The 26,667-nt window shown below is 42.6% G+C and overlaps 2 protein-coding genes across 2 annotated transcripts; both read right to left on the bottom strand.

The window, feature by feature from the left end:
* Positions 1 to 1,940: 1,940 nt before the first annotated feature.
* LOC101473981 (phosphatidylinositol 4,5-bisphosphate 3-kinase catalytic subunit alpha isoform) lies at positions 1,941 to 16,501 on the bottom strand. Its single transcript, XM_004570485.5, has 21 exons — positions 16,167 to 16,501; positions 14,944 to 15,359; positions 14,590 to 14,799; positions 14,237 to 14,487; positions 13,620 to 13,865; positions 13,307 to 13,392; positions 13,100 to 13,205; positions 11,605 to 11,757; positions 11,067 to 11,201; positions 10,395 to 10,519; positions 9,818 to 9,899; positions 9,154 to 9,318; positions 8,946 to 9,049; positions 8,547 to 8,718; positions 7,441 to 7,547; positions 7,022 to 7,143; positions 6,589 to 6,667; positions 6,196 to 6,366; positions 5,927 to 6,044; positions 5,668 to 5,819; positions 1,941 to 4,882 (listed from the first exon to the last, which is right to left on the bottom strand). The coding sequence occupies exons 2-21, from the start codon at positions 15,293 to 15,295 to the stop codon at positions 4,612 to 4,614; spliced, it is 3,207 nt and encodes a 1,068-aa protein (XP_004570542.1). The 5' UTR covers positions 15,296 to 15,359; positions 16,167 to 16,501; the 3' UTR covers positions 1,941 to 4,611.
* A 153-nt stretch (positions 16,502 to 16,654) lies between these two features.
* kcnmb2a (potassium large conductance calcium-activated channel, subfamily M, beta member 2a) lies at positions 16,655 to 22,204 on the bottom strand. The gene is made up of 5 exons (XM_004570486.3): positions 22,116 to 22,204; positions 19,209 to 19,346; positions 18,913 to 19,083; positions 18,441 to 18,636; positions 16,655 to 18,217 (listed from the first exon to the last, which is right to left on the bottom strand). Exons 2-5 carry the CDS (start codon positions 19,265 to 19,267, stop codon positions 17,933 to 17,935), a joined length of 711 nt encoding a protein of 236 aa, XP_004570543.1. The 5' UTR covers positions 19,268 to 19,346; positions 22,116 to 22,204; the 3' UTR covers positions 16,655 to 17,932.
* Between the last annotated feature and the right edge of the window lie 4,463 nt (positions 22,205 to 26,667).

Genomic DNA, 26,667 nt, shown 5'->3' with positions numbered 1-26,667 from the left:
GTTGGATGAGAGTTTCTATTGGTCCAATGATAATATGCGAGGGAGTACTGGACACAATATATTTAGAATAATAACAGACTCTGCTTGAATGTCTTTGCATGATTCATGGTTAAAAATAATTCTCATCCTGGAGTTTTGTGTAAAACTCTCAATGCACTTCCCGTGTCTTTATGTTTCACTTCAAAGGATTCAGACTCTCTTGTTATTTTTAAAGTGCTTTTGAGAGATAGATCTACAGGTTTTTTGAAGCTTTTTCACAGTATCTCTTTTTGGACACTTGTTGTTCTTCATTCATTTTCAGTGCAATCCTTGAATAACTGAACATGTCCAGAGGATTTCTTCTTTGTTTGGCGTTTGTTTTTAAGCCACTTAACACTGGCCTATAAATCAGTCAAGCATAAAAAAGCAACTAACTCAACGGATGAACCAGTGTTGTGTCTACATGCAACAGACAACTTGACAAAGACCATTTTAAATTGTATCTTTAGGCACTCTGTTAACTTGTACCCATTTGCTTAGATGAAAAATTCTAAGAAAGATGTATAAAATAACAGAGACAAACATGAAGTAGTATTTTTACACCAACAAGGTGATTCCCAAAGCGCCAGTTGCAGAAAACATGACCTAACTCAGCACGGTGTGCAGTGTGCCCTTAAAAAACCATCTATAGCAGATGAACTGTATCTGAAAGTCATGTCTGTAAGAGATAATATCCAGAAAAGACCTGACACAGGACCTAAAGATACATCTGGCACTACTGTTCACTGAAGTCTAATAAGAAACAACCTAAGTGGAAGGGTGGGTGTTAAGATGCCTCTCTTAATGAGTGGACTGGACTTAAAATCAGTGGCAACTGACATTTTTTGTTAAAATCATTGTCAGTATGTATGGAGGAGTGGAGGAGAGAGGTACAACAGTGGGTGTCTACAGCCTTCTGTAAAACACGGTGGAGGCTGTGTCGTGGTTTGGGGCAGCGTTTCAGCCATTGGTGTTGGTGATCTTAACAAAATTTGTAGAACAGATCAGCATGAATGATCCCGAACACACTGCCAATGCAGTGAAAGTATACCGGGATAGAAAAATGCAGAATGCAACATTATCGCTCCCTAGATCCTGAACCTCACAAAAAACAGTAAACATCCAAAGATACGCTTTGAATGTCCTTCAAGAAGCCTGGAGAACTATTCCTGAGGACTACGCGATCGTGGCTCAAAAGTTGGCAGTTCGTCTTGTAATCGGAAGGTTGCCGGTTCGAGCCCCGGCTCGGACAGTCTCGGTCGTTGTGTCCTTGGGCAAGACACTTCACCCGTTGCCCACTGGTGGTGGTCAGAGGGCCCGGCAGCCTCGCCGCTATTGCCCCGGGCAATGTAGCTTGCCGTCACCAGTGTGTGAATGGGTGGATGACTGAACGTGTAAAGCGCTTCGTGGTCCTTAGGGTAAGGCTAAGTAAAGCGCTATACAAATACAGACCATTTACTTAACAAAATGACAAGAAAGCTGCCCAAAAGGGTTCAGGCTGTGATGAAGAATAAAGGTAGTCATATAAAGTACTCACTGCCAACCTTCACCTTGTATACAGTTTCCATGTTTTTACTTTTCAATAAATGTATGCACTTATTTCTCAATTCTGAGCAACATATAAAAACATGAGGAATGACTCAAGACTTTTGCACAGTAGTATCAATTACGGTACTCTTACCGTAATCATTTAATGTTAGATAATGTTAATGGGAGTCATTTCACAAGTGTGCCATATTGCACAGACCCTTCTAATAAGTCTTTTTTTGTATTTTTCTATGGAAACCTTTATAATGCTTCTCTTCATGGCTTTGGCTCACTGTGTAAATATTATTCTGGAGTTGTTTTTTTGTAAGCATGGAAATGAAAAAGTGGCTTGTAAATGACCTAAATTTTTAAACGAGTAAAATAAACCGACAGACTTATTCACGAGGAGAAATGTTTTTATTCAACAGCACAATAAATGAATGCATACAGACATGGTGATATGAGGATGACTAAAAAGAAGTATTTGAGGTGTTTTTTTTCTGACATATACAGGTGGAAAGATAACTAGCATGGGTCTGGATCATTTTAAAACATGCAGGGTAGTTTCTTTGTACGCGTTGTGCTTAGAGACTTCCACTTGGGGCAAAAATTCCCTCCACTTGATGTGAGAATGGTACTCCAACTGCAGCACCAAGTCCTTGTCCTTCAGTCACATCCTTTTCGATGACAAGAGGCTGTTTGCTGGATTTTGCGTGAGGATGGTGAATGTTACACGTGACTCCTCCTTTTTTTTTTTTAACTTTTTTTTTTGCCTTTTTCCTGGTTAGCCGTTACTCATGAGATTGCTTACATTTAAAAAATACAAAAATATATTACCTCTGTAGTTATTCAAGGAAAGCATTTGCACACGTATCAGTATCTGTTAACTTCACTGTGACTTTGTTGTACCTTAAACAAGTAACAAGGTCATTTCTATACATGAAATTCAAGTAGACAACATCAGGTCGAAGAAAAAAAAAAAGTAGATAGTCATGCATAATGCAGTGTGAGAAACAAAACAAGTACAAAGGGAGAGAGCGTGGTTTAGATAGGGCTTCTATAAAGTATATGTGAGGGTTAGTTCTGTCAGTTCGGGTCCGGCCCGTACAGAAGTGCGTGCATGTCAGTCGACAGTTTCCTGAGCAGTTTTAAGTCCTCGCTCAAACTTCGCTTACTTTAACAGACTTAACGTTTCCAGGAAACCGCCCTGTTAGGCATCACTTTAGTAAAGCTACAACACTTATGGACGCGTACGAGAGTCTGTGCAGCGATAACGCCGGCCACGCTTCCACGCACAGGGCAACAATCACAGGTATGGAAGAAGACACTTGGAAGGTTTCAAAAATATAACTTCGGATACTTTTCTTTCTTTGCTCTCTGTGATTGAGAGCAAAAAAGTTTTGTTTTTTGTTTTATTTTTTAAACACATGGCTTAGACCGAAGCTCCAAAGTTTCTCAAGGACAAGTAAAAGGCAGGGTGCAGAGGTGTTTTGCACAGCTCTTTCTGCTGGGAAGTAGACGATACTGTTACACGGCAACTTAAGTGAGTTTTTTTGGGTTTTTTCCTTCTTCCATGCACTTTCTATACAAAGTCCACCGACGGTTCTCTGTGCGAGCACGCCAGGGGGAAGATGCGATTCCCTCTGTGCCCGACATCAGTATACAGTACATGTTATAGTATTATGACTTGCATAGAGTAACTGCACAGCACACGAAATGAACACCGCACATCCTTTGTTTCCCACCCGTGTTAGCTAAACGACAATAAAACCACCAAACAGGAAAAAACAGGGATCTGCTGATATCGAGTTATCGAGCCTGACGTTTATCGACCTGTCAGTGTCGTCCAACATGAATCTGGTGCTGGCTAAATGTTCCGAGACTCTGTGATGAGGATGACCTTAAAAAATGTTTTTTCTAACTAACGTATTGAGCAAAAACTTTGTTTTCCTGAAACAAACTAGCGCAATACAAAAACAAACAAAAAGGGGGGAAAAAAACAAAAAACGCTTTTGGCCAAATTCATATTTTGGGGCATCCAAAAAAGAAAAGAAAAAGAAAGACGAACCCTAACCAGCTGGTCATCAGAAAGGTTTTCTCGGGTCCATGTGCACTGAATAGATGACACGTTTGTGCCTCTACATGTGACACAAACTAATACTGACAGACAAGAAAAAAAACAAATACTGCAGACATCAGTGCTAAGAGTACACACAAGACTTGGAATAGTAGTGATTATTTGGGGGGGGGGTTTGTTTGTTTTTAACAATAAGACTGCTGACTAGTGGAGTTATGCATGTAGTACTTTGGCTCAGTAGAGAATAGATTCAAAAAGGAATATGTGCACCAAATGCATACAAGTATATGGATATACTGCTGTACAAAAAGTCACTTATATGACGGGACATGATTTGTACACGGGTAGGTTACAAATAGGTCATCATTGCAATTTCTTCAAATAGTGTTAAATGCTTAGTTGAGGTTTTCCCAAAAAACTTTGAGGTTTGTTCAGTGTTTATATAATCTTATTGGAAAATTCTGAGAGTACCTGGCAGGTGAGCTGCCCGCTGCAACAACAGCCCCATCTTCACCTGGCCCCGCCTTCATCAGTTCAAAAATAGGTAGTTGAAATCATTCGGTTTCAATCTCTCTTTATAAAAAGCTAGCTGTGCTCATCGTGTATCACTTCATGAAGTTCCTCTCTTAATGTTGATGGTTGTAGAAGCTTTGAAAATAAAAAGATAAAATGTAACCTGTCTATACTTGGTTCACATAAAGGCCAATGCTGTCCAGGTCCACGCTAGCTTAGCTCCTATGAAGACAACAGGTGAAATTTAACTCCACCTTCTTAAGTTCATAATGCAGGGAGAGAAATTTCAGAAGGAAAAGGAGCATTTAGGCATTTCTTCTGAGCGTGCTCGTTTTGAGTCTCGCTGGCAGGCAAAGTTTCAGAGTCAAGCACTGGCAGAAATATTCACCAGGCCTTAGTGTGTTAGGGGAAACAACTTGCTTATTTTTTATTGTTCTTGTGGTTCTTCGTGTCCTGCTGCTGCCACCATTCTTTCCTCAGTTCATGGCATGCTGGCGAATCGTGTGGAAGATCCAGTCCATCTTGGTAGTCCAGCCGCCGTGGTGAGCGTCGTTCATCTGCTTCATGAAGTAGTCCAGGGCCTCCTGCTCCGACTTGTCCAGGGCCAGGGTCTTCCTGATGTAAGCGATGTCGTCGAACGACTGCAGCTCAGGCATTCCCGAGCCCAGCATCATGGAGAAGAGGTTGATGAAGAGGTTGGCGTGCTGCCGGATTGCCAGGTACGCTTTGTAGCACATCTCCTGGAATCTGAAGAGGGAAGCAAAACGAGCAGGGTCAAGTTCTGTTACCCACCCCAGTTACCCACCAGAGACTGCTGCTATTTTAAATCTGGCACTGTGTGCAGTCAAAGACAACAGAAGAATCATCGACTTTCTTACATTTGAAGTGCAAGACCTCAATTAGAACCTATTCACACTGTGATTGGCTGTGTCCAAAAATTCATTCCCTAGACATTTTTGCAGGAGGTGCAAAAGATACTGGGAGAGTCTTTGAACATGGGCCCCTTATCTCTTTCGGGACATCCAATTTGGAACAATATTGCGGACATCAGCTTCATTAGACTACATCCTTGCATACGCTGCAAGGAAAAACATTTCCATGTCTTGGATAAATGACAAACCTGATCCAGAATTTCTATGGAACATTTGAGCAGCTTGCGTCATTCCGCCAGGAAACAGTTTATGAGAATCTGGGCTCCGGATCTTTGTTTCACAAACTCTTCAGTCACTTTGTTGCTCTCAGATCTCATCAGTGACAGAAAACCTTTGGTGTGTGTTTACAATAAGATCACTAGCGGCCACATCTGTCACGGCTTGACTGTCTGATCTTTTGTCTTTGCTACAAGCCTGTGGTGCCTACCATTTGATTTATATTTATTTACTTCTTCCGTTTCTCTCCTAACACCTTCAGATTTTTATTTTTACACAGACTAGTTGCTGTGCTGAGTCATTTGTTGTAACAAAAAAGTTTAAAAAGAGGACTCAAAAAGCACCTCATCCACCCTTTCAGCGTCGCTGTGGGTGAAGCATTACCTTTCAAACTCCCTCGTTTTGGTGCACTCTTGCGTTCCTTTGCTAATAACAATCAAAAAGTCCTGTGTGAGCACAAAGGGGACGCGCTCCCTCTTGTACCCAAACTTCTTCTTTTTGTGGTCAAGGAAGTGACCAAAATCTATGTGGAACAGCTGAGAACACAGAAAATATGACACATTAAATTATAAAGGATAAACCAAAAAATCTAAAGTATAGAGATGAAGTTTAACTCAGAAAGAGAAGCGGCTGTAATCATTACCTGCCCATCATCTTTAACCATGATGTTGCTGTTGTGCCTATCTCCTATGCCCAGGATAAATGTAGCTACACAGTAGCCTGCGCACGACCGTGTGAACAGATCGATGGCCTGGTCGTACCTGAGACGGCAAAAAAAAAAAAAAAAAAAGGCAAAATCATTTGAGGCAGTCTAGGAAATTTATGCAGATGTCGTCACAAAGGAAGTAGAAATAGAAAAAAAAAGGCTTGGCATTAATAATTAACATTAATTAACATCTCTACTGAGCTCACATCTCTCCCTTGTTCTTATCCTTGAGCCACTGATGTAGAGTGTGGCTGTTGAACTGCAGCGCCCCCTTTAGGCCTCCTTTGCACTGGATCTGCATGATGGTGTGAGAGTTCCTCACCACCTCGATCAAACCCACGCAGTCGCCGATAGACAAACAGCCATAGGGCAGCATCCTGGAAGAGGAAGCGTAGAAAACATGAGAGGCAAGGCGATAAAGAAAAAAAAATATATATATATCAAGACAGCACTGATGGACTTTATATTAAATGACGTGAGGTGGCTGGCAGGGTCTGCCTGCTAATCTGCATTCAAGTATGGCTCGCAGAACATGAAAGGTCCGGTGCCTGTTAATGGATACCTGCATCCCTGCTGTCATGACGAAGTGAGGAGCCTACCTGAGATCAAGGCCTTGGTTCTGCCAGATGTTCTCCATTATCCTAATGATCTGTAGCGTCAGCATGTCCTGCCTCAGATCTGCAGAGGCAAAGAGAGACAAGGAGGTGGATAACGGTGAGGTGAATATGAGCTGCTGAGCTGCTTTGATCAACTCCATGATGCATTATGGAGCAGAGCTTTCAAAGTCATGTTGGTCACAGACGCTGCAGCAAAAAAGCACAACCTGCTGCCGTGAAGCGGGGGTCAAATACGAGCACTGCTCCTTCTGAGTTCTGCGTTAAGAGCGCAGTTATAGTTGTATTTATGTAGCATGAAACGACGCAGCGCAGGCTGAACTGTGCGCATGCTCGGCAGGTCTGTGTGTGTGTGTGTGTGCTGAGAGTGTCAGTGCTGAGGAGAGGACAGACAGGCGGAGGTAGAGGCACAACTCACCATCTCCATTTTTGAAGATGATTTCATTGTTCTGAAAGAGCAGCTCCGACATCATATCTGGGTTTTCCCAGTTAAGCCACAGAGGTCTCTTTGCTGACGACATCATCCTGCATTCCTCCAGGCTAAAGTAAAGACATGGATATGTTTTAGCAGGAAAAATACACATACATGTATATAAAAGGAAAGGAGGAAAGCCCTCTGTAATTGTGGTTGTGTTCATCACAGCAACAGAGCTCTACAAGCATTCAGTTCATAATGGTCCTAATGTGCTTGATATGAACCAAACTGTTCAGCTCTTATCACATCTGGTAATACTTCAAGCCTCGGAGAGGAGAGGGCGAAAGCATCACCTGCAGGGGGAATAAAAATCAAATGCCAACCATTTGAGCGGACTGCGTTAGATAAGAGTGCTGAAGTACCGGAGGTTTCCCAGCTGATGTGCCGGATTCAGCGGAGAGGTGAAGCTTTGCAGTGCATCCATGTAGTCAGGTCTTTTCATCTGCTCCACCAGAAACTTCATTTGAACCTTAGAGGGGATTAAACAAATGTGACAGTTAGTTTCCTCAGGTGCTGAGCAACTGGATAAACGGGCTGGCCTAAGTTCATATGCAGCAATCACAGTCAACTTTCTGCTGCTTCTCTTCAGCAAAATCTCTCACAATGAGGTAATGCTCCTTCACTGAGGGCTTTCAGGCAATGACATACACCCTCTGGTGGCCATGCTGAACCATCTAAGAAGCACCAGGTAGATTTAGATTGGATGGGCACTGGGCATTTCATACTGGTTTAATACATGACCAAGCCATCCAAGCTAACCCCTGTGACTGGCATAGCAACTAGTAGCAAAACATTTTTATAGCCTGTAGCTACATATTAAGTTCACTAACTACTAACGACTGCTAACCTTAAGTTCCATATTTAACTGGAACTAGTACTATAAGGATAAGAGACCCATTGTTCTCATTTCAATGAAATATTTTCATTTGACTCTTCTGGGTTTGCTCTGCATGAGTCACAGTTTAAAATAATCCTTGTTTATTTCATGCTGAGCCTTTGTGGAGTCCCTCGGGTCATCCTCTGTCTTAAACGAGGAGGTTGCTGATTAAGTCCAGCATCCCTTCTTCTGATTGGCTACCCCTCACAAACAGAAAATTGGAACAGCAGGTGGGTGGGGCTTCTGTTATCTATGTTTCTGAGATGATTGAGGTTTTTCACTCTCACTGATGTCATAAAGACCCAAAAGCAAAATAATAATAATAATAATAATAATAATAACAAAAAATACACTGAATGAGTGATTACAAAAAGCTTTTTAAAAAGATGAAATATCTTATGCCAGTGTGGCTGAATATTTTACTACAAGCAATTAAGAGGGAAAAAAAAAAGAGAGAAAAAGCAAAGCTCCAAATTCTATCACTGCACTCTAATGTGGTGTCCCTGCGGCCAGGCCGGTCCAGATGTTGTCAAGATTAAACCAAACGATTCAGTGGATCACATTCAAAACAGCTGCCAGCTGTCAGATTACCTTCTGAGCCTCATCTTTTTTCTCCTGTTTGAGGAGGTCAGTGAGATTGATGAGCTTCTCCATGGCCTCCACCTGTCTGCTCAAGTGCTTCAGATACATGCCACAGGCCCGGCAGTAGGACTCCAGAAGCAGACCAAACCGCTGGCTCACTGTCTTGTTGTGCATCTCTGACCTTCACGCATAAAAACAAGGAAAGAAAAAAAGTTTAAGAGGTTCTGTCCCAAAGAAAATACACTCTGCCTCCCTGGAAATCCTAAAACATAAACCAATGTGAGGCATCTTCAAAGTATGTTTTTTAAATTCATCCGTACCCGAGGCCAAACACTCAAACAAGACTTTAACCTTTCGCTTACAAACAGTTCCAACTTCCTGAAAGAAAATCCTTTTAAATAAACTCACTTTAAATGCCAGAAGAAGAAATGTCCTATCCTCTGATTGGTTAACGCCTTTTTCAGCAGGAACCGTGCGAGTGGGTTATCAAGGTACTGCTCGTACTTCAGAACCTAAGACACGGCCACAGAGAATATATTGAAAATACCTTCAGTCCATCAAGCAAAACATGGCAGAATGAAAATGGCTCCCGCGGCTTAGTTTGATCTAAACACACCTGAACCAGCTGAATGAGATACTGGGAGAGTTTGTCATCAGTTAGGTATTTCTCAAGGCACTTCACAGCAAACTCTCTGACCATAGGATCGGGGAAGTTGCAATCCAACAACTCCATGGCTTGTTCTGGTTTGATAGCAGGCCAGTCCTTTAGAAGGCAATACATCTGAAATGAGAAAAGGCAGCTAAATACAGAACACAGATTTTGAACAACCCTGTAATACACAGCTGTATAAGGACTATGAGAAGTTGCCCCTTCATACATGTTGCAGACAACAGATTCTCTGTGTCAGAGTTGTATTCTCACCACTGCAAAGTTCTCCTATAGATTTAGGTGTGTAGTGTTCCCTAGGTAGCTGCTGAAGGAGGCAGGACACATTACACTCACTCACTCCCCGTGAAATCTCCAGCCTGCCTGCTCTATTCTCACACTGGCTCAATCTGACATCACACAGACTTTGTACTAGGGAGCTGGCAGGGTGAAGACTGCTCGAGTTCAATCCATCTGAGTATGACATTTAGGTTCTCGCATCAAGCCCTGCTGGGTCTAGAAAAGTCATGCTGTGGCTCATGTGCAAAAACAGGTCGAGAACTTGAGTAAGCATATTCAATCACTGTTAAAAAGTGATATCAAGGTGTATGAGCTGTAGAAACCCCGCACTCACCTGTGCAACCTCATCTCTGGAGTTCCACTTCACAGCCAGGAGGATCTTGGGAAGGATCTCTGGCATATTGATGCAGTCATGTCTAAAATAAAATTGGTGACAAAACAAATAAGTTATAACTTTTTCCACCATCAGCATTAAAGACTTCTGTGTACAAATCTAGCAGCTACTCGTCCTACTGCTCATTTTGTCATTAGAGTTTTCCATTAGGTGGTACTGGTGGTGTATTGTATTGCCTACTCTTCCAGGGATCCAAGCGAACTGAGTCAATCTGAAAACGTGACATCAACAGGCTGCATGCCACTGATTAGACTGGACAGTGGCGTCGTGAGAGCCGGCAACGGCTACACAAAAAACAAAATCGTGCTACCCCAGTCTGAGAAAAAGCCATACACTGAGCTTCAGGTGTACCCTCTCCTCTACATCCTCCATTGTTGTGTTGCATACAAATGATGTCGGCACATTAGGTGCTATTCAATTGTAATGGAAAAAGACTGAAGCAGAGTAAAGACGAATCGCCCCGAGTGGGTACTAGCTCAAAAGCCGTTTATAAAAGCATACCAGCACACATCATTACCTGTGTCTCCACAGGAAGTCCTTCTCCTGCTCAGTGATTTCAGAAAGCGGGTCTCTGTTACACACTTGCCGTAGCTGCTCATTGTCGCCGTCAGTCAGGGGGTTGTCCCGTGCCAGTCTGTTACTCTATGACACCAAAATAACACAGTTTAGCAAAACAAACCAAGGAGGTCAGAGTCGGTTCTAGAGCCACTTGTCATATAACAGCGGGATGATTATTCTCATTTCCAGCTCCACATTTGCTATAGTGACTGCATGATTCACAGTTCAAAATAGTCTAAGTCTATCTTGTACTGAGCCTTGGTGAGGCCCATCGGTTCATCCTTTGTCTAAAACGATCCGTTTCAGCTCCTCTCCCTTTAAGGAAAACCTTTCTTCTGATTGGCTGCACCTGATTGAGTCCCTGAGATGACATTATTAGGGATATCCACTCTCAATCACATCACAGAGCCAAGAGGCGAAGAAAATGACCTTATTATTATTAGAAACGCCCATGTCTAACTGTGTATATATTTAACAGAAAGATAAACCTTATAGGCCCCCATACTTTCTGTGTAGAGTGCACATGAACTATGATGTGGCAGCTCTTCAATGAAAATCACGTCAGATAATGTGTTCATGTATCTGACCAGCAAAGCAAAACAGAAACCAACAAACACGTGTTTACTCTTACCAAACCAGTGTGGCAGTAATTAAAGCCAAGCTCTCTAGATATGTTCCAGTTTGCATGATCCTCAATGGTAGACATATCAGGAAACTTGACAGGGGAGCTGTAATGGTCAAACTCCAGCTCCAGACATGGGGTTTCCTGTATGTTTAGAAAACGGTAAAGAGGGGAAAAGGTCATTCAAGGTGTTTATTGTAATCAAATTAAGGCGCCCGTGTCAATGAGTAATTAATTAATTGGGATAAGGAGCTAGGTTGCTTAAATCGAGCAGCTTAAGCAGCAGCTGCTGCATTACTGAAACTGTACAAGGTGTCGCCAGCTTTGCTATAACTGGGTCACGAGGCTTAAAAGTTATTATTATGCATAATGCGTGTATGTGAAAAGCTTCAGATGCTGGCAAAAACTCAAGTGTTTATAAACTGCATCCTGATTCATTCAGGTTTATGCAAATTAAAGATACAATGCTACTATTATCAACATGTTTGTATATACAGAACAGAGAAACACTGGAAGTGCAAACAACAAAGAAAGTTTTGCCACTTGCCTTGTTAGGGTTGGAGCCCGTGACACCGATAGGGTTGAGCAGGTCTTCCAGGCCATGTGGGACAGGCCACAGGTTGAGAGCCATCTTCCCTGCTACTAGTGTGTGGGTGTAGTCAAACAGGTTAATGTTGCCCCAGGCGAGGGGACAGTGTTCCTACAGGAAACGAGTAAAAAGGATCCATGTGAAAATCATCAGCAAGGCAACATCTGGTGGATACGGAGCAGACAGGTGCAGTGGAATAAAAACAAACAGGGAAGTTGGTGATAATAAAGTAAGAACAGGTAAGACGATAATGAAATGTCCAAAGTACATGTGCATCATTGGTTTGGCTGATCATAACTGTTAATAGAAACATGGTTTTTAAACAAAAAACCGCAAGAAGAGAAAAAAATAGCTGCAGCAGGCAGACTGCACAGCTCCAACTCCTGCCCTGCTCCTGTATGGAAATCCATTTAAACCACGCACACCATGAAACTTAATCGCATCTGCTGCTGGTCTGCTGGGAAAAGGGCCAATTACTGATTGACTTCTTAATTAAAACCATGCTAGTTTGTTTGGCTGTCGGGCAGATACACCACTTGTGCTTTTGATACATTTCTGACAGAATAATTTCTCCACGAGTGCTTGCTGTAATATTAAAACACACTTGTTGGCCAAAATCAACAAGGTGTTAAATCGTGGCCTCTTTCACCCCGGAGGGGGCAAACAAAACAAACCAACCACTCTGTGGCTAATGAGATGGTACAAGAAAAACACAATAGCTAAGATTAATGTGCTTCATTTCTGTTGCACCAAATTCAGTGGAGGTGCAGAGAATAATTTTGAGAACAGTTTCGATAACATCTGAGGCACTGATTGGTTTATATTAGGCTGTTATTCACTCTCCATATTAAAGGTTTGATTCAAGAGGAGCAAAGACCATTTTTGAGGCTGTTTTTCAACCCTTGTAAGTCACACGATGAGACACGGATAGAATAAACCAGTCGAGTTCGATGCATGAGGTTGCGTGATTGACAATGCCTACTGAATCACAGGCTATGACACACCAACGCAACATCGACGCTGTTTCTTTCTCTGCTACACCCTCCTTGGCACAGACACGATCATAGTTAAAGAGCATGTCATTTTAAAAGATCAGCTACATTTTTTTCTTGGTTGGCATCCCAAACATTTTTTTTGGCACATTTTACTTCCATCAATTCGGTTTGTGTTTTTTAACAAGTGCCCGTGTCGAGTAGATCGGGGCATGAGTTGTAGTTGCATTCCAGTTGGCTGACTGGCGAACACAGGTCCCAGAAGCAGTTGATGAAAGATTAATTTCTAACAATGCCTTACTGTCAACAACCATCTTTGGCTACTGGACCATTATAAGGGCCAACTTCACTTACTGTGCCGTGACTGATTCAATTTCGGGATTTTTTAAAAAGAAAATATGCGAATTTTACGACAATACCTTGAAGATTTTAATATAAAATGCTGACATTTCAGTGCTAACCTCTTTAGCTCCCTTCCGTCCTTTGACAGAGCAAATGGAGAGGCAGAGTCGGGCAGCTCGGGGAACTTCTGGAATGTACATGTCGTAAGTCAGCCACTCGTTCCACCTGCCACAAACAGGAACATAACCACAGATATGAATCAGTCACATTAGTGCCACAAAACTCAGTAAAATCATAGAGTACAAAACACTTTGATTATGCACAACCTGGGGTTTGAGCACGGCACACGTAGCGTGTTGACATTGTCGCACAGCTGCTCTCCACCATGGTATATCCCAGTCCTGACATAGATCTAGATCAGCAACAAATCAAAAGATTTATAAAGTAATCTAAGCGATAACGATTTCTTTCAGCACATTTCTGACTGAGAGAGACGGCTAGACGCAGTGCAACATCTTTTAATAATCTCCAAGCTACTGAGATGGAATATTACAGTCAGAATAAATTTTACTCAAATGAGAAACAAGCCAGATGAGCTTTAAAGAAAAACAAGATGACAACAATGTACTGCAGTTGTACCTTGTCAATGTCTCTGATGTTGACATTGACATAAGTGGCGCACAGTATCTTAATCCTTAGCGTTCCGTTGATAGTCCACAGATTCTTGGTGGCTGTTTCCCCATTCATGTAGGGTGTTGCTGTGGATATTCGCCTTGCATATGACGGCATGGTGAAGAAATCCATGGGCAGTTGGGAATACAGGCTGTCTTTTGACATTAGCATCAGGTTAGGCATTCTTCCCAGCATGATACAGCTGCGCACATACTGTTGAGGACAGATAAAAGTGACATTTTGAAGTAGATGCGATTGTGACATTTTGACGCCGCTCGTGTCATTTTGACATTTTGAAGCCATTCGTACACATCTGGGCCTATCAAAATGTAAATTCCAAGAATTTATAATTGCAGCTCAGCAATAACTGACGCACTCAGCACTTTGTACTTGTGTGATGTGTGTGGGGCTTTTCTCGAACGTGCACACTTGACTGGCCGAACATTTCCTCAGAAATTTAATTTCATGCCCTAAGTGTCGAACACATTTGTGTTGGATGATAATTTGATGTGAGGTGGATCTGTCTCTCCCCCTCTAAGTACAATAGAATCAGCTGCAGCTAAGCTAAGATTTAATTAGATTACCTTGTACTGACTCAGAGGGTATTTCTCCAGTAAGTACTCATCACAGCCGCAGACTTTGAGGATGTACTTTCCCTGATACTCCTGCACACACATCTTTAACTGCTCCTGGGAGAGCAGCATGCTGCGCGTCTTCTTCCGAATGGCTTCTGCAATCACTTGCTCTGGTACATAATCATGATTGATCTTCAGGGTGTACTTCTGTTTGTCATTGGTGGGCGAAACAATGACCCAAATGACCACAATGATTTGACCTGAGGGAAATAAAGTAACAGATGAAACGGAGGGCAAAAGCATTGGCAAAACAGTTCCAGCACAGTGAGGGGTGCTGCCCACCTCGGAGTAAAATGCCTCACCTTTGTCTAGCTTGCTATAGATGTGCCTGGGAAGCTCTGCTGAGGATTCAACATTGGGAGGGTAGACGTACAATGCTCTGCTGTGGGGTCCGTTGCTGTCTCTGAGGTCCACGGCTTCTTTGCAAACGTTTAAAATGTTCCTTCTGAAGTCCTGCACCTCAGGGTCTTTCACCAAATCAAACTCACATATAGGCATACCAATAGCAAAACCTGAAAGGGGAAAAAAGCAATTGCGTTTTGTTATTATGTATTAAAAAGGAGAGCCAACGACAACACAATACAGTGTATATAACACACAGTATAACCAAATAAATACGGGCTGTTTTTAACTGCATAGTAACTCAGGAACTGTACCTATCTCTCTGTTGAGAATCTTCTCTTCTCTGTTGCCTACTGGCTCAATAACCTTGAGGAAGGCCTGGAAAAGCCTAAGATCACATAACCTCCTGGTCTCATCATAAAACTCCTCCCGCTCTGCTTCCTGGGTGACACTAACAAAGATGTAGGAGCTCTCCTCCTGCAGCAGATGGTAGAGAGGGTACTTCCTGGCCTCTTTGAAAAGCTCATGCTTGACTGTAGTAAGTGTGGCCTCCCGGAGGCACTCCAACGTGAGAATCATGCCATTTGGCAGAAGGCAGTCCACTAGAATGCTGGGGGGCATCAAGTGCATCCCCCATAGTTCTCCCGATGATGGTCTGGGAGCCATGGCTTCGCCAGCAGATCCTCTCTATTCTGAGCCCAGTAATTACCAGATGAGCAATTTCGACCAACTGAGAAACAGAAAGGAGCAGAATTACGCCTGTGGTAAATATTTCACTACAGTTATGGCAGCTGCTTCTCAGTGACAGGATATACAAAAATGTAACTATATCCAAGGGAGTTGGAAACATCAAACTTTAACTGATTATGAAGAATTTTAGAAGAATTGCGAACAAAAATAATTGTAGAATACCTGTAGTGTCACTCTTTAGTATTTGTGTGCTACTTATATAACAGATGTTTCTTTGGCTCGGTTAGCACAAGAGCGGCAGCACAACATATGCCAACAACTTGACGTTACAAACTGATCCAATGATAACAAAAATTGTCAACTCATCAGATGCGCAAAATCGACCACATGTGTCAGCTGGTGTTGAATTAGCTCAAGTTAAAGTGGACAGAAATGAACTGATGCAGGGCTGTGGACTCAAAAGGTCTTTGAGAATCATGTAAACAAACTTGTTAGCTAGCAAATTTCCCCGTATATTGGTTTATCACGGCTAACACAGCTAAGCCTTGAACTTGACATACACATTGACTGGTTGGATGTGTACTGCTGTCTGGTGGTTTAACTTTAGATAATGTTTCTTTGACGAGCTAGCTAGCCACGCTAGCCAAGTTCACCAAGAAGATCAATGTCATATACAGTATGAAGACCTCTCCTCATGCACACGCTATTTTCACGCTGGCCCTAATGTAATTAAAGGGTAAGAGTGAACAGTGTTGTGTGAGTAACTGGATAGCTTTATCGATCAACAGCAAAACCAAACACACTGCAAAAAAACAAAACAACAACAAAATTAACATGTTAGGTTTACCTGTGTCAGCTAACGGCAACCGGTTAGCCGTAAAGCTAGTCGGACTGCTCAATCATTAGCCGCGGCTAGCTGAGTAAATCCCATCCGCTCCAGAACTCCCAAGCAGCCGCGCTACTTTAGTCCATCCGAAGAGTGACACGGGGTGGTCGGGACAGTGCCGCTTTTCAGAAGGAAACACGTCCCTAGCTCCCACCGAGGTTGTCAATATTCTGTAGTGGAGTAAGTCTATAACACTTCTTGTTGTTCGTCATCGTGCCGTCCCGAAAATATACTGCACTGCTTGGTAACACGCTAGCTCCACACAGCTAGCCTGTTCGAGGGATGCTAACAGGCTCATCGTCTCGGACCGCCTTCCCACACTGACCGAGCTGGTGGAGGAGTTTGTCATGAGATAAGACTGGGGAATTGACGGGAAACTGCCTGCTCGCTGTTTTCTTGAAATGAAATGTCTCCAAAGAAAAGCTATCAGATTGCACATGCAGAGTCCAAACCCTTTATAGAAACGTGAAGTGAACAAGCCTACAAAATACGATTGCAGCACTATTTTATTTAATTATATATGTACACTCAGGGCATTATATTTCCACACATTTCTCGAGTATCTGTAAAACAAACAGTCTATATTCAATAAGCAAAGGAATAGATTAAATGGTCAAGATTACTGAGTGATTAGAGTGTGAGCAGCTTAAAACTTTGAAAAATTGATAATTGAAGAAGCCATATTCAAGCATATGGATATGCAGTCAGGCAGCCGCCTGTGTTTGTGATGCAGGTTTTAAAAATCAGGTTCTCTTTCATTATAAAAAAGCTGTGAACATTTAGCAGAGGTGCATCTGTATTTGTTTTCTACCTTGTAAATGCTGAGGGATTGATCATTTGTTACAGTTACAAGCCAGACACAGCCAGCGAACTACCACAATGTAAGATGTAATTTCAAATAGAAAATTATTATAGAGATGTAATCAATAAAAATTGTGATCCTGGAATACAAAATCAATTTATTTAGTCTGGTAGGCTGAGTCAGCGCACATGTACGCTGTGTCATGATGTCTCTGATTTTTCACTCATTTTCAGTCCAGTCCTTGTACATGAACATTTTCAAAACAATGTTCTATTTGTTTGTTAAGCCACATAACATCTATGAATCATTCACCACAGAACAGACAACCTGGCAGCGCTGCCATGTTGTTACTAGTAGTCTGTCACAAAAACACACAATTTGCTCCCATTTCTTTAGTTGCCAAACACAGTTTGACAGGCATAAAACAATACAACCAACAAAAAAGCTATTAGCTGAAAACTTCACTTATCATGGCATGCTGTGGAGTGTAGCCTTAAAAAATCTGAAGAAACTGGACAACTGATGAACAAAAGAAGAAGCGGCACATGTTTATCAAAATGCTTTCCTATCATTGTCACATTGTTCGACATCATCAGCCACAGACACTTCTGCTCAGACAGCGATGTTTTTCTCCATCGGTTCAAATATTGATTCGTTTTCGTCGGGTATGTAACACTTGTAAACAAGCACTCTCAGACATTTTTACCATGCTTTAACATCTTCCCAACCGCGCTCAGATCTTTATACAGCTGACAGTTCATTCACATTTATACACTTGCTCTGAGGTGAAAATCAGCTGCTCTGAATGTCTCAGCTGAAGAGAACGGTTTGCGAGATGCAACAAAACATTCATTTGGTTCCCAGCAATTCCTTTATGTCGTGCGTCCCTCACAAACCATCAATTTCTTGGTTTATTTTGATTTTTTCATGTCTTGAGCTTCCCTATCTCTTCACACAGTCTGGAGAGGTACTGCGTTAGCTTCACCATCATGATGATTAGGGCCCCTCCTGCGAGCGTGCAAGACGGCCAGAGCAGCGAGTGGAAGACGGCGCTGTGATCGTACAGGCGAATCAAGAGAGTCATCTCCTGCTGCTCGCTGGGGTCGTAGTAACACGGGACCTGCTGGTTCGCCTTCAGTCGCTCAGAAATGTTCAAAATCATGGCGTGCATGGCTGTGCTGTCCTTCTGACACCTGGGCACATAGAAACACTGCAAGGACAGGAGTGAGGGACACAGAGGTCATCCAGAGGGCAATCAGCCAGTCATACTTTTTTGTTTTTTGGCACTCAGAGCTACTTTTGTTTTATTTCACAACACGCTATCTGACATTTCTGAATTGGGCATCTATCGCCGGGCCAACATCTGACAGCCATTGTCAACATTTGAAACAGTTCAGTAATTCCCAGTATTTTCTCTCTGGCACCGTACTCACTTCAGAGCTGGCATCACGGGTCTCTTCATTGTGAGATAAACGGCTGACACGGCCTGTGTTATTGACGCTCACATAGACCTGCAGGCAAGGGTATCTGGATATCCTCCAGCAGTCTGACCCACAGCTGTAGGAACAGTTCATGTCTGCTGTGACCGTGGAGTTGAGAACAATACACACACCCTCCTCCGTCCACACGCTGTGTTGACATTTAAAGGAAGATCCAATTTATTACGACAACAAAAAAGAAGAAGAGGAAAGAAAGACAGCATTCGGGATGTTATGCCATGAAACGAGCTCAGTTTGGAAAGTGTAATCTGCTCCTGGAGATCTGGTTTCATAAAGTATTCATTTTTGCATTTTACCCGCTTGAACGAGCAAAGAAACAGTTTGCCAACAAGCACATCTGATGAATAAAACATGTTTCTGAAAGAAATATCAGAGCCGCCTCCTCCAAACACTAGCAGGCCTGTACCTGTCTGCATAGGACCGCAATATGGTGATACCCAGGACAAAGTACATCATGACTGAAGAGAGGATCATCCCAAGTCCCAGAAGAATGGCCCGATCTTCTCCGGGCTTCAGAGCGGTCACCGTCTTCTTCTTGTCCAATATATCTACCTCTCGAAATTTCTGGTAAATTGTCCTGATGATGGAAAATTAGAAGGAGTTAATTTTTTTTTTTAAAGCTGTAGCTGAAATACTTTTGGCAATCGAAGTCCTCTTGACATTTCATACTTTTTCAAGCCTGAAATGATGAGAATCTGTTACCTCCTTTCATTTCCTCTTCCCGATCCTGCTGTATTTCTGGCCCCTGCCACAAAGAACATCTTTCCTGGCGACGACAATGATGGTGATGCACGTCCGCCTGTGTCTGATGAAGCAGAATGGAAAGGCTGCTGGAAAGACCTGTGAAAGAGTGCAGCCGGTTTTATTTTTAAGATCCTAAACCAGTGGTTCTTAACCTTGTTGGAGGTACCGAACCCCACCAGTTTCATATGCGCATTCACTGAACCCCTCTTTAGTGAAAAATAAAATATGATTTTTTTCAAATTCAAGACATAGATTTGTTTTTTATTGGTGCACAAAATGAGCCGTGCATGTCACGGTGGAGGCTCTGCCGAACCCCTGAGACCGACTCACCGAACCCCTAGGGTTCAATTGAACCCAGGTTAAGAACCGCTGTCCTAAACAGAGCACAAATCCCGAGTCGGTGGTTCCAAGGGAGATTTGTAAGACGTGAGAATCGCAAATCACGCTTTACCTCTGGTGCATATTGGCTGTCAAAACGCACTACGTTCCGGATAAAGTAAACACTACTTCAAATAGCCCTCGAACAACAGTTCCTCATTATGCTGCACTTGATATGGCACGCCCCGCCAGGTAAACATCTCATTTTGAACACAAAGAATTCTACAAGATGACGGACTGCCACTGATGAAAGGCGTTCATGCTGACGTGGCACACGTGAAAAGAAAAAAAGAAAAAACCTACCTGCTGTTTTCTGAACACTGTCAACACAAAGTCATTTGCACCTATTGAGACACAAGAGCAACACCTTGCATGGGCCTCCTCCACAGGTCCTACCACTGCAAGAAAACATGCAGCATTCAGTGCCGCTGTACGTACAGCTTCTTTAATATCATAAGCACCTGAGACATTAGGAGTAATTGGTCATCTTTAAGTTCTTAAAACACTATTAAGACTGCATGTGCACGCTGTAACTTGGGGTGAATTTCCCATATTGTCACTGCTTTTATTTGAAAATCAAAAATCAGTTCCTCCGCAGGCTGGAATTTATTTAGAAAAAGCTTCTATTTACGCCCCAACAGCCCTCCAAAGAAAACATTAGCTTCATTCAAGGCTCAAAATGGAAGCAGAATGAACACGGCCTCTTTCTTTTCTTTCTTTTTTTTTCTTTTTTGTTTGTGAGGGGATAACAACCCTGCCAGAATGCTGGGACCAGAATAGTTAGAAAACAAGCCAGCAAGTTCCTCTTAGATGAGTAATTTCCTTATTGTATCACATTCCCAGCTGCTTAGGGGAAATGTAGCTGAGAGACAGCTCCAGTGTGACACAAGACATCTGAAGGAAACCATTAATGTTATCAACAAAATGCGCTTCTCTCCAAACACTCCACACGAATTTGCATGCATCCCCACAACAAAGGGAGTCACTCACACAAATTTTACGCTGTGTCTTATTACTTTTAACCAGCCCCCCACACACACACACCCTGCCGTTGCCCCTCGAGGGCCTCAAGCTCGGTGCATAACTGTATTGATTTCAGCTAAACGTGGACACCCGCACACACAATTTCAGAGAGAGACCCCCTAACTCCATGTGTCTACTTAACTGTCAAGCAAAACATTTTAAAGGCTTTGAAAGCTGTAAACGTGTTGGCAGCTGAGCCTTGTGCTCAGTGCAGGTTTGATTTACACTGGCAGCACAACAGCCTGTGAGGAATGGGCCTCGACTGTTCTCGCTGGTAAGTGAGGCTAACCAAAAATGCAGCTGATGAGGTTTATTTAAAAGTGATGTTAACTCAAATATATTTCTACAGATGTCTGGAAATGTGCTATTTATGTGAAATGTCTCAAACTGCAGTGAAATAGTGTTAGAGGCTCAAAGAGCCTGTCGACAGTTTCGAAAAACACGAATTTCTTCATGTCTCTGCTTATTTTTTTTTAAAGTCTACTTGGTCTGCATACTGTCCAACCCCACAAAGCTCTGCAGGGTGACAGTTTTTGCGTGCTTGAAGAGATTTTCCAGCACCGAGTGCTGGTGTGGAAATGCTTACAGCAGCAGGAACGTATTGTTCACACTTTCCTGTTATCATTTTAATGAACATCCTGAGCCAGAGGCCGATACGATCAGCCAGCGTCCCCTCATGTTTTCACGGGTGTGTCCTTAGTTCATGTTTCATCCAGCTGCCTCGCTTCAATCTCGTGAGCGCGAGCGAGACTGAATGATAGTGAACAGAGCTGGCACGTGGTAGCTCGCGTAATTGTGGAGCCACAAAAAAGAAACACAAGTGACCAAAAAATAAAAAATGAGAAAAGAGAGATTTAGAAAGATTGCAAAGGTGCACAAAACGGAGGCAGTGAAGAGATGACAACAAAGGTATGTTCATGTTGTCCTTCCAGTGATTATTGCTTTCCCATCATGTGTCCCAGTGCTGGTCCTGCCCCTCAGCAGCCCACATAGGTACAGTATAAGCGCTTTACAGAGGGCCACAGAGTAATGCTGTATAATATGCAGGGGAAAGTGAGCTGCATGTTAACTAAATCAGCTATTTATTATTGCAGCAGTTGTGAAGGTTGCAGCGCTGTTCCTCCGACTGAGTAAAAAACATACACTCCACTCCAGGAGGAAAATCACAGTGTGCTCCATTCAACAGGTCAATGCACTGCATCTAAATCTGATCGCTTAGAAATAAATAGCACATGCACCAGATCTGTAAAAGATTCAAACTCTTTTGTATCCGTTTTGTGCTAAATGTCAGCTTTCCGCTGTGTGCCGGTTCTTTTTTTAAGCACACATGGCCTGTGTTTCTCCCCCGGTGTCCGTGATAATCTCTTTCTTTTCACAGCCGAAGTGAAGTAAGCCCCAGCTTTTGAATTAGCTTATGCTGAATTGAAACCGCAGCGATAACATGTCAATTCTGTGAAGTCCTACCTTTTGTCGCTCGTGGTGGGGGGGCTTGTTGTGATAATCCAGTCTTTGGTGTACAACTGTCAGCAGAAGCTCTTCCAAATGCTGCCCAGGCTCCTGGGGACAGCAGCTGGCTACGTCTTATTTAAACTCTTACCCCCAAGTGAACAGGATGCCTGCCATACCTGGGTCAGTAATTTGAGTTCCCTTTACAATGCCTTAAAATGTGTTGGGCAGCACAATGATCAGACCTCTGACTGGGCCTGTTACTATGTTTGTGCGCAGCAGTTACTTCAAACGCTTCTGGCCTTATATTGTACATATGTCTATATCCATTTACTTTCCTTTATCCAGTTCAGGGGCAGGCTACACCCTGGAGAGGTCACTAGTCTGTTACATGGCTAACGCTCAGAGACAGACAACCACTCACACTCAAATTCACACCTATTACAATCACAGTTAACCACTGACTGCATGTCTTTGTGACTGTGGGAGGAAGCTGGAGCGCCTGGATAAAAACCACACAGATACGGGTTGGATATGCAAAAACCACACAGATGGTGGATTTGAACCCTTGCTGTAAGACAACAGTGCTACACACTGCACCATAGTGCTTCCCCATTTACAGGACGTTTAGGCAAATTCAAGTCAAATGCTGTGACAAGACAAAAAAAGAAGTTGCAGCTACATTGTGGCCACAAGGTGTCTCTGCAACCTCAAAAAGTGGAAAAAGATAAACGTGGAGGGTGGCTCTCCATCCACTGATTGAACATTAAACGTGTAACTCAATTCATTATGAGGGGTGATGCTTTCACTCTGGTGGAGACATGGGTGTTAAAGTGTGATTTATTTATTTTTTGTAGGGATATATTTATTATTACGTGTGTGAAAAGATCATGCTGATCAGGCAAACCACATCGCTGGGATATCCCTGCTTTTATTCTATACGGGGGAATCTTATTGCTTTTTAAACTTCTGGCTCTCTTCATTAAAAGCAAAAATGACAATTAAATCCACTTAAAAAATAAAGACTAAAGATAGCAAGAAAGAAAGAGTGAGAGCAAACATTCGCTCAGAATTGAATCTGCGAAATTTCTAAATCTTGAGTGATGTAATCACATGTGATGTATTTTATAAGGCTTTTACTGTTTCAAGTAACCATGAGTAGAGATTTTGTACACAAATGCTTTTTTAAGCTTGAAAATAAAACACAATTTGCAGATTAAATCTGTAGAGTTTTTTGGGAGGGTTTTTAACCTGTTTTTACCACTTCCCTTTAAACAGTAATTTCCTCAACAGCCTGACCAGATGGTGGATTTTACTTCACCGACCCTAGCTGATGAGCCATCTTGACTGCAATCTCTCCTCATCCCGTTTGGTTTTGAGCGATTGAGCGAACGTCTGCCCTTTTCAGTTATAGCACAAGATCTGATACTGTCACTGCTCACTACTTGACTTTCTCTGCATCGTCCAGCTGATTAACAGTGTACACTGTACAGTGTAACACAAGACAACCTCCCAGAAGAACCACAGAGCTCCTTCCTGCCACTCAGCTCACATGCTTGCTGCTGTAATTATACCCTGGCCTTGGATTTGGTCCTTAAAAATAATGGTCCCTTCTGCGTGTACAGTAAGACAGCAGGAAGAATTTGTGCATAGATATAGCAGGATGAGGGGGAAAAATGCTCAAGGGCAGATGGAAAGGCGTTTGTATTTATTTGAGGTTATATCTAAACTTAGCTACAAAGTGCAGGCTGTCTTCAAGCACCACATTTGGAGGTGAAATAACATGCTAACAGGGGGGTGGATGGGTGGGTGTGTGTGTGTGTGTGTGGGGGGGGATGAAAGGCGATTCTGCGTCTTTGTTTCTCTGGATCTAAAAATAGCTCATGCTGAGCAGGCAGTGAAGCTGAGCTGCAGTCCCTTCTCTTGCTCCCTTTTTTCATTCTTATTCCATCTCTCACTTTCTCACACACAAAAATGCATCACCCTAACGGTGCACGGGAGGTGGCTTGGAGAGCCAGCGCGGAGCGGCGTTTTGGGCCAAGCTGTTCCACCCCTGTCTTTAAATTGCTGTCAACACAGAGCACCTTTGGACGCAGGGCCCGGTTTTAATATTTATGTGCTGACTGGCGTGTCACCTGTGCATCCATCCGCTGAAAGAAATGGCAACATGAGACTCCAGTCTAAAGGTTGGGATCCTCCAATGTACACATTAACATCAGCTGCTCAAAGTTCTGCATGTGAACTCTTCAGAAAGCGGTCAGAAGCAGGCGTTGCTTGTTCTGACAGGTTTGCAAACACCAAAAAACAGAAGAAACAAAGAAAGAAAAACTGACCCACTAGTGTCAAATTATTTGTCCTTATCTAAAATATACCCACTAATCTTCTGTTCATGATCTTTCACACACACACAAGAAAAAGGCATACTGCAGTTGCTAAGGCACTTGATAAAGCCTGGTCTTGTTATTGTCCTGCAGATTAGTTTCCCGCCCACACACACACTCCTAGTCTCACAATTATAGAGGGAAGCTGTGCTAACCCTGTTTTAAGGGGTAACAGCTGAAACACAAGCAGACTTTGTAAACCAGGGGTTTCTGCACACATGCATGCAGAAATACCGTACATATATATCTATATATTCACATACAGTATAGAGTATGTGCACGTGGGTCAGGTGAAAATGGGTGAGCAGGATTTACACTTGCAGAAAAAGGTGAGTCGATTCACAATATTTGCCTCTGGAGTGAATCATGTATTGCGTAAAGGCTGGCGCTGGAGATGAGGAATTTGCTTCACATTTCTTCACTTGGCAGCCAAAACACCCTCACACAGTGGGAGTGATGGAGCACATATTTCTGTTTCTCATGGCTCGAGGAGAGAGCACCAGAGGCAGAACGTGGGAAATCACTCGGAAATTAACTAATGGAGACAAACAGCACTGGTGCCATGTTTTGTGAGATTTTATAGCAAAGTTTTGTGTTGTGGTCCTTTGTTTTTCCTCGTGGAGCTCCATCTCGACTGGGGATGCATCAGCTCTGGGCTGATACTGTCCATCCATCAGTTTTCTTCTGCTTAGGTGTGAAGAAAATGGGTTTGATCCTGGAAGCTTATATTGTGAAGTGGCAGTGCTAACCACAACACCAACCATCACCCGGAACCTCGGGTGATGGTGATATTTGCATTTTTATTGCAAGCAAACAATAGGTTTTTCTGCTTGGCCTCCCCTCTACACCAATCAGTCACGACAAATGCCTACTGCTTCTGCTGGAGCTTTCTTCCTGTTAATAGAGAGTTTTTCTTTTCCACTGTCACCAAGTGCTCGCTTGTAGATAGTCGTCTGACTCTTGAGGTTTTCTCTCCATTACCTTGCAAGATAAAGAAGCATGAGGTGATTATTGTTGGGATTTGGGAGCTATATAAACAAAAATGTATTTATTGTTTGTTTGTTTTTTACATTTTTTTCTCCACATACCCAGTAACACAACACAACAATAAATATTGGCCACCGACATATCAATATCAGTCTATTTGGCTAATAGTGGATCCGTAGCGTAGTGATTTGTATGATTGCTCTGCCAAGCAAACAACCCCTGGTTTAATCATGAGGGGACACACAAATCCCTTAGGGGTTGTGACAGGAAGGGCACACAGTGTTAAAATCTACCAAATCAAATGTGCATCGCTATCTGCTCTGGGGACCTCTTGTGAAGAAGGATAGGTGAAAATAGCTTCAGTCAATCTGGCCACTATCTGTCGCTATCAGTATTAAGTTGCTATATCAGTGCATCTCGAATCTAATATCTTCTGCACTTAAAAGTCTTGTTACATATTATCAACCCATACATACATGTGAATGCATGGCATAAGGTATTGGAAAGGAATTTTCAAATGGACAAGACGAGCTCTGAGATTATTGAGTGGGAGGATCAAACTGCTCAGAGGCTGGGGAGTAAAAAAAAAAAAAAAAGCACTGCACTATCATACTTTATCTGCTACAGGCAAATCCATCTCTCAGCTACACAGTTAATAAGATACAAATGAATGCCCGTTTCACACGGCTTCCTTCTGATTACATGCAAATACTACACTACTGCTGTATTATCAGCGCTGCTTTGGTTACAGATGATGCGGCAGCTTTGGCAGAACTCTATTTAGCTGTGACTAATGACCAGTCGCTGGTAATTACCCACACATTACTGTGTTGTGGCGGTCGGGTTACGAACACGTGTGAGAATTAAAGTGTTCCACTCAAACACCATTGTTAGTGGTAACCGGGAAATGCAGTGTAACAAAGGCAGTACTAAATACTGTGTAATAGACATACATCTCACCTGGTGTCGTCACCCCGGTGTGTAAGACTTAAATGGGGGCATTCGTTTGTCACATTCAAACAATTCACTTTGTAATACAGCACACATTAGATTGCATTATGAAGATGGATTTGTTTTTAAAGCAGTGTTTTTTAAAGACACTATAAATCTTAAATGATTACAGTACAGCGTGACTGTGATTTTCATCGTGCACATGGCCGGAATTAGCATGATTATGGATTATGTGTGCAGCTAAAAAAAAA

This window comes from Maylandia zebra, linkage group LG18 (genome assembly GCF_041146795.1).
Source record: "Maylandia zebra isolate NMK-2024a linkage group LG18, Mzebra_GT3a, whole genome shotgun sequence".
In the NCBI taxonomy this organism is placed as follows: Eukaryota; Metazoa; Chordata; class Actinopteri; order Cichliformes; family Cichlidae; genus Maylandia; species Maylandia zebra.
The sequence above is the reverse complement of the archived record's forward strand: the minus strand, read 5'-3'. Positions and strand labels throughout refer to the sequence as shown.

Excerpts from the sequence above, each read along its gene's own strand:
- LOC101473981 (XM_004570485.5), bottom strand. The coding sequence starts at position 15,295 with ATGGCTCCCAGACCATCATCGGGAGAACTATGGGGGATGCACTTGATG. Across the intron at positions 9,319-9,817 it reads CCAGAGATGAGGTTGCACAG|ATGTATTGCCTTCTAAAGGA; the intron begins GTGAGTGCGGGG and ends TTCTCATTTCAG. Across the intron at positions 5,820-5,926 it reads TGGTTAAAGATGATGGGCAG|CTGTTCCACATAGATTTTGG; the intron begins GTAATGATTACA and ends CTGTGTTCTCAG.
- kcnmb2a (XM_004570486.3), bottom strand. The coding sequence starts at position 19,267 with ATGTTCTTTGTGGCAGGGGCCAGAAATACAGCAGGATCGGGAAGAGGA. Across the intron at positions 18,637-18,912 it reads TTGCGGTCCTATGCAGACAG|CGTGTGGACGGAGGAGGGTG; the intron begins GTACAGGCCTGC and ends ATGTCAACACAG. Across the intron at positions 18,218-18,440 it reads CCCGTGATGCCAGCTCTGAA|TGTTTCTATGTGCCCAGGTG; the intron begins GTGAGTACGGTG and ends CTGTCCTTGCAG.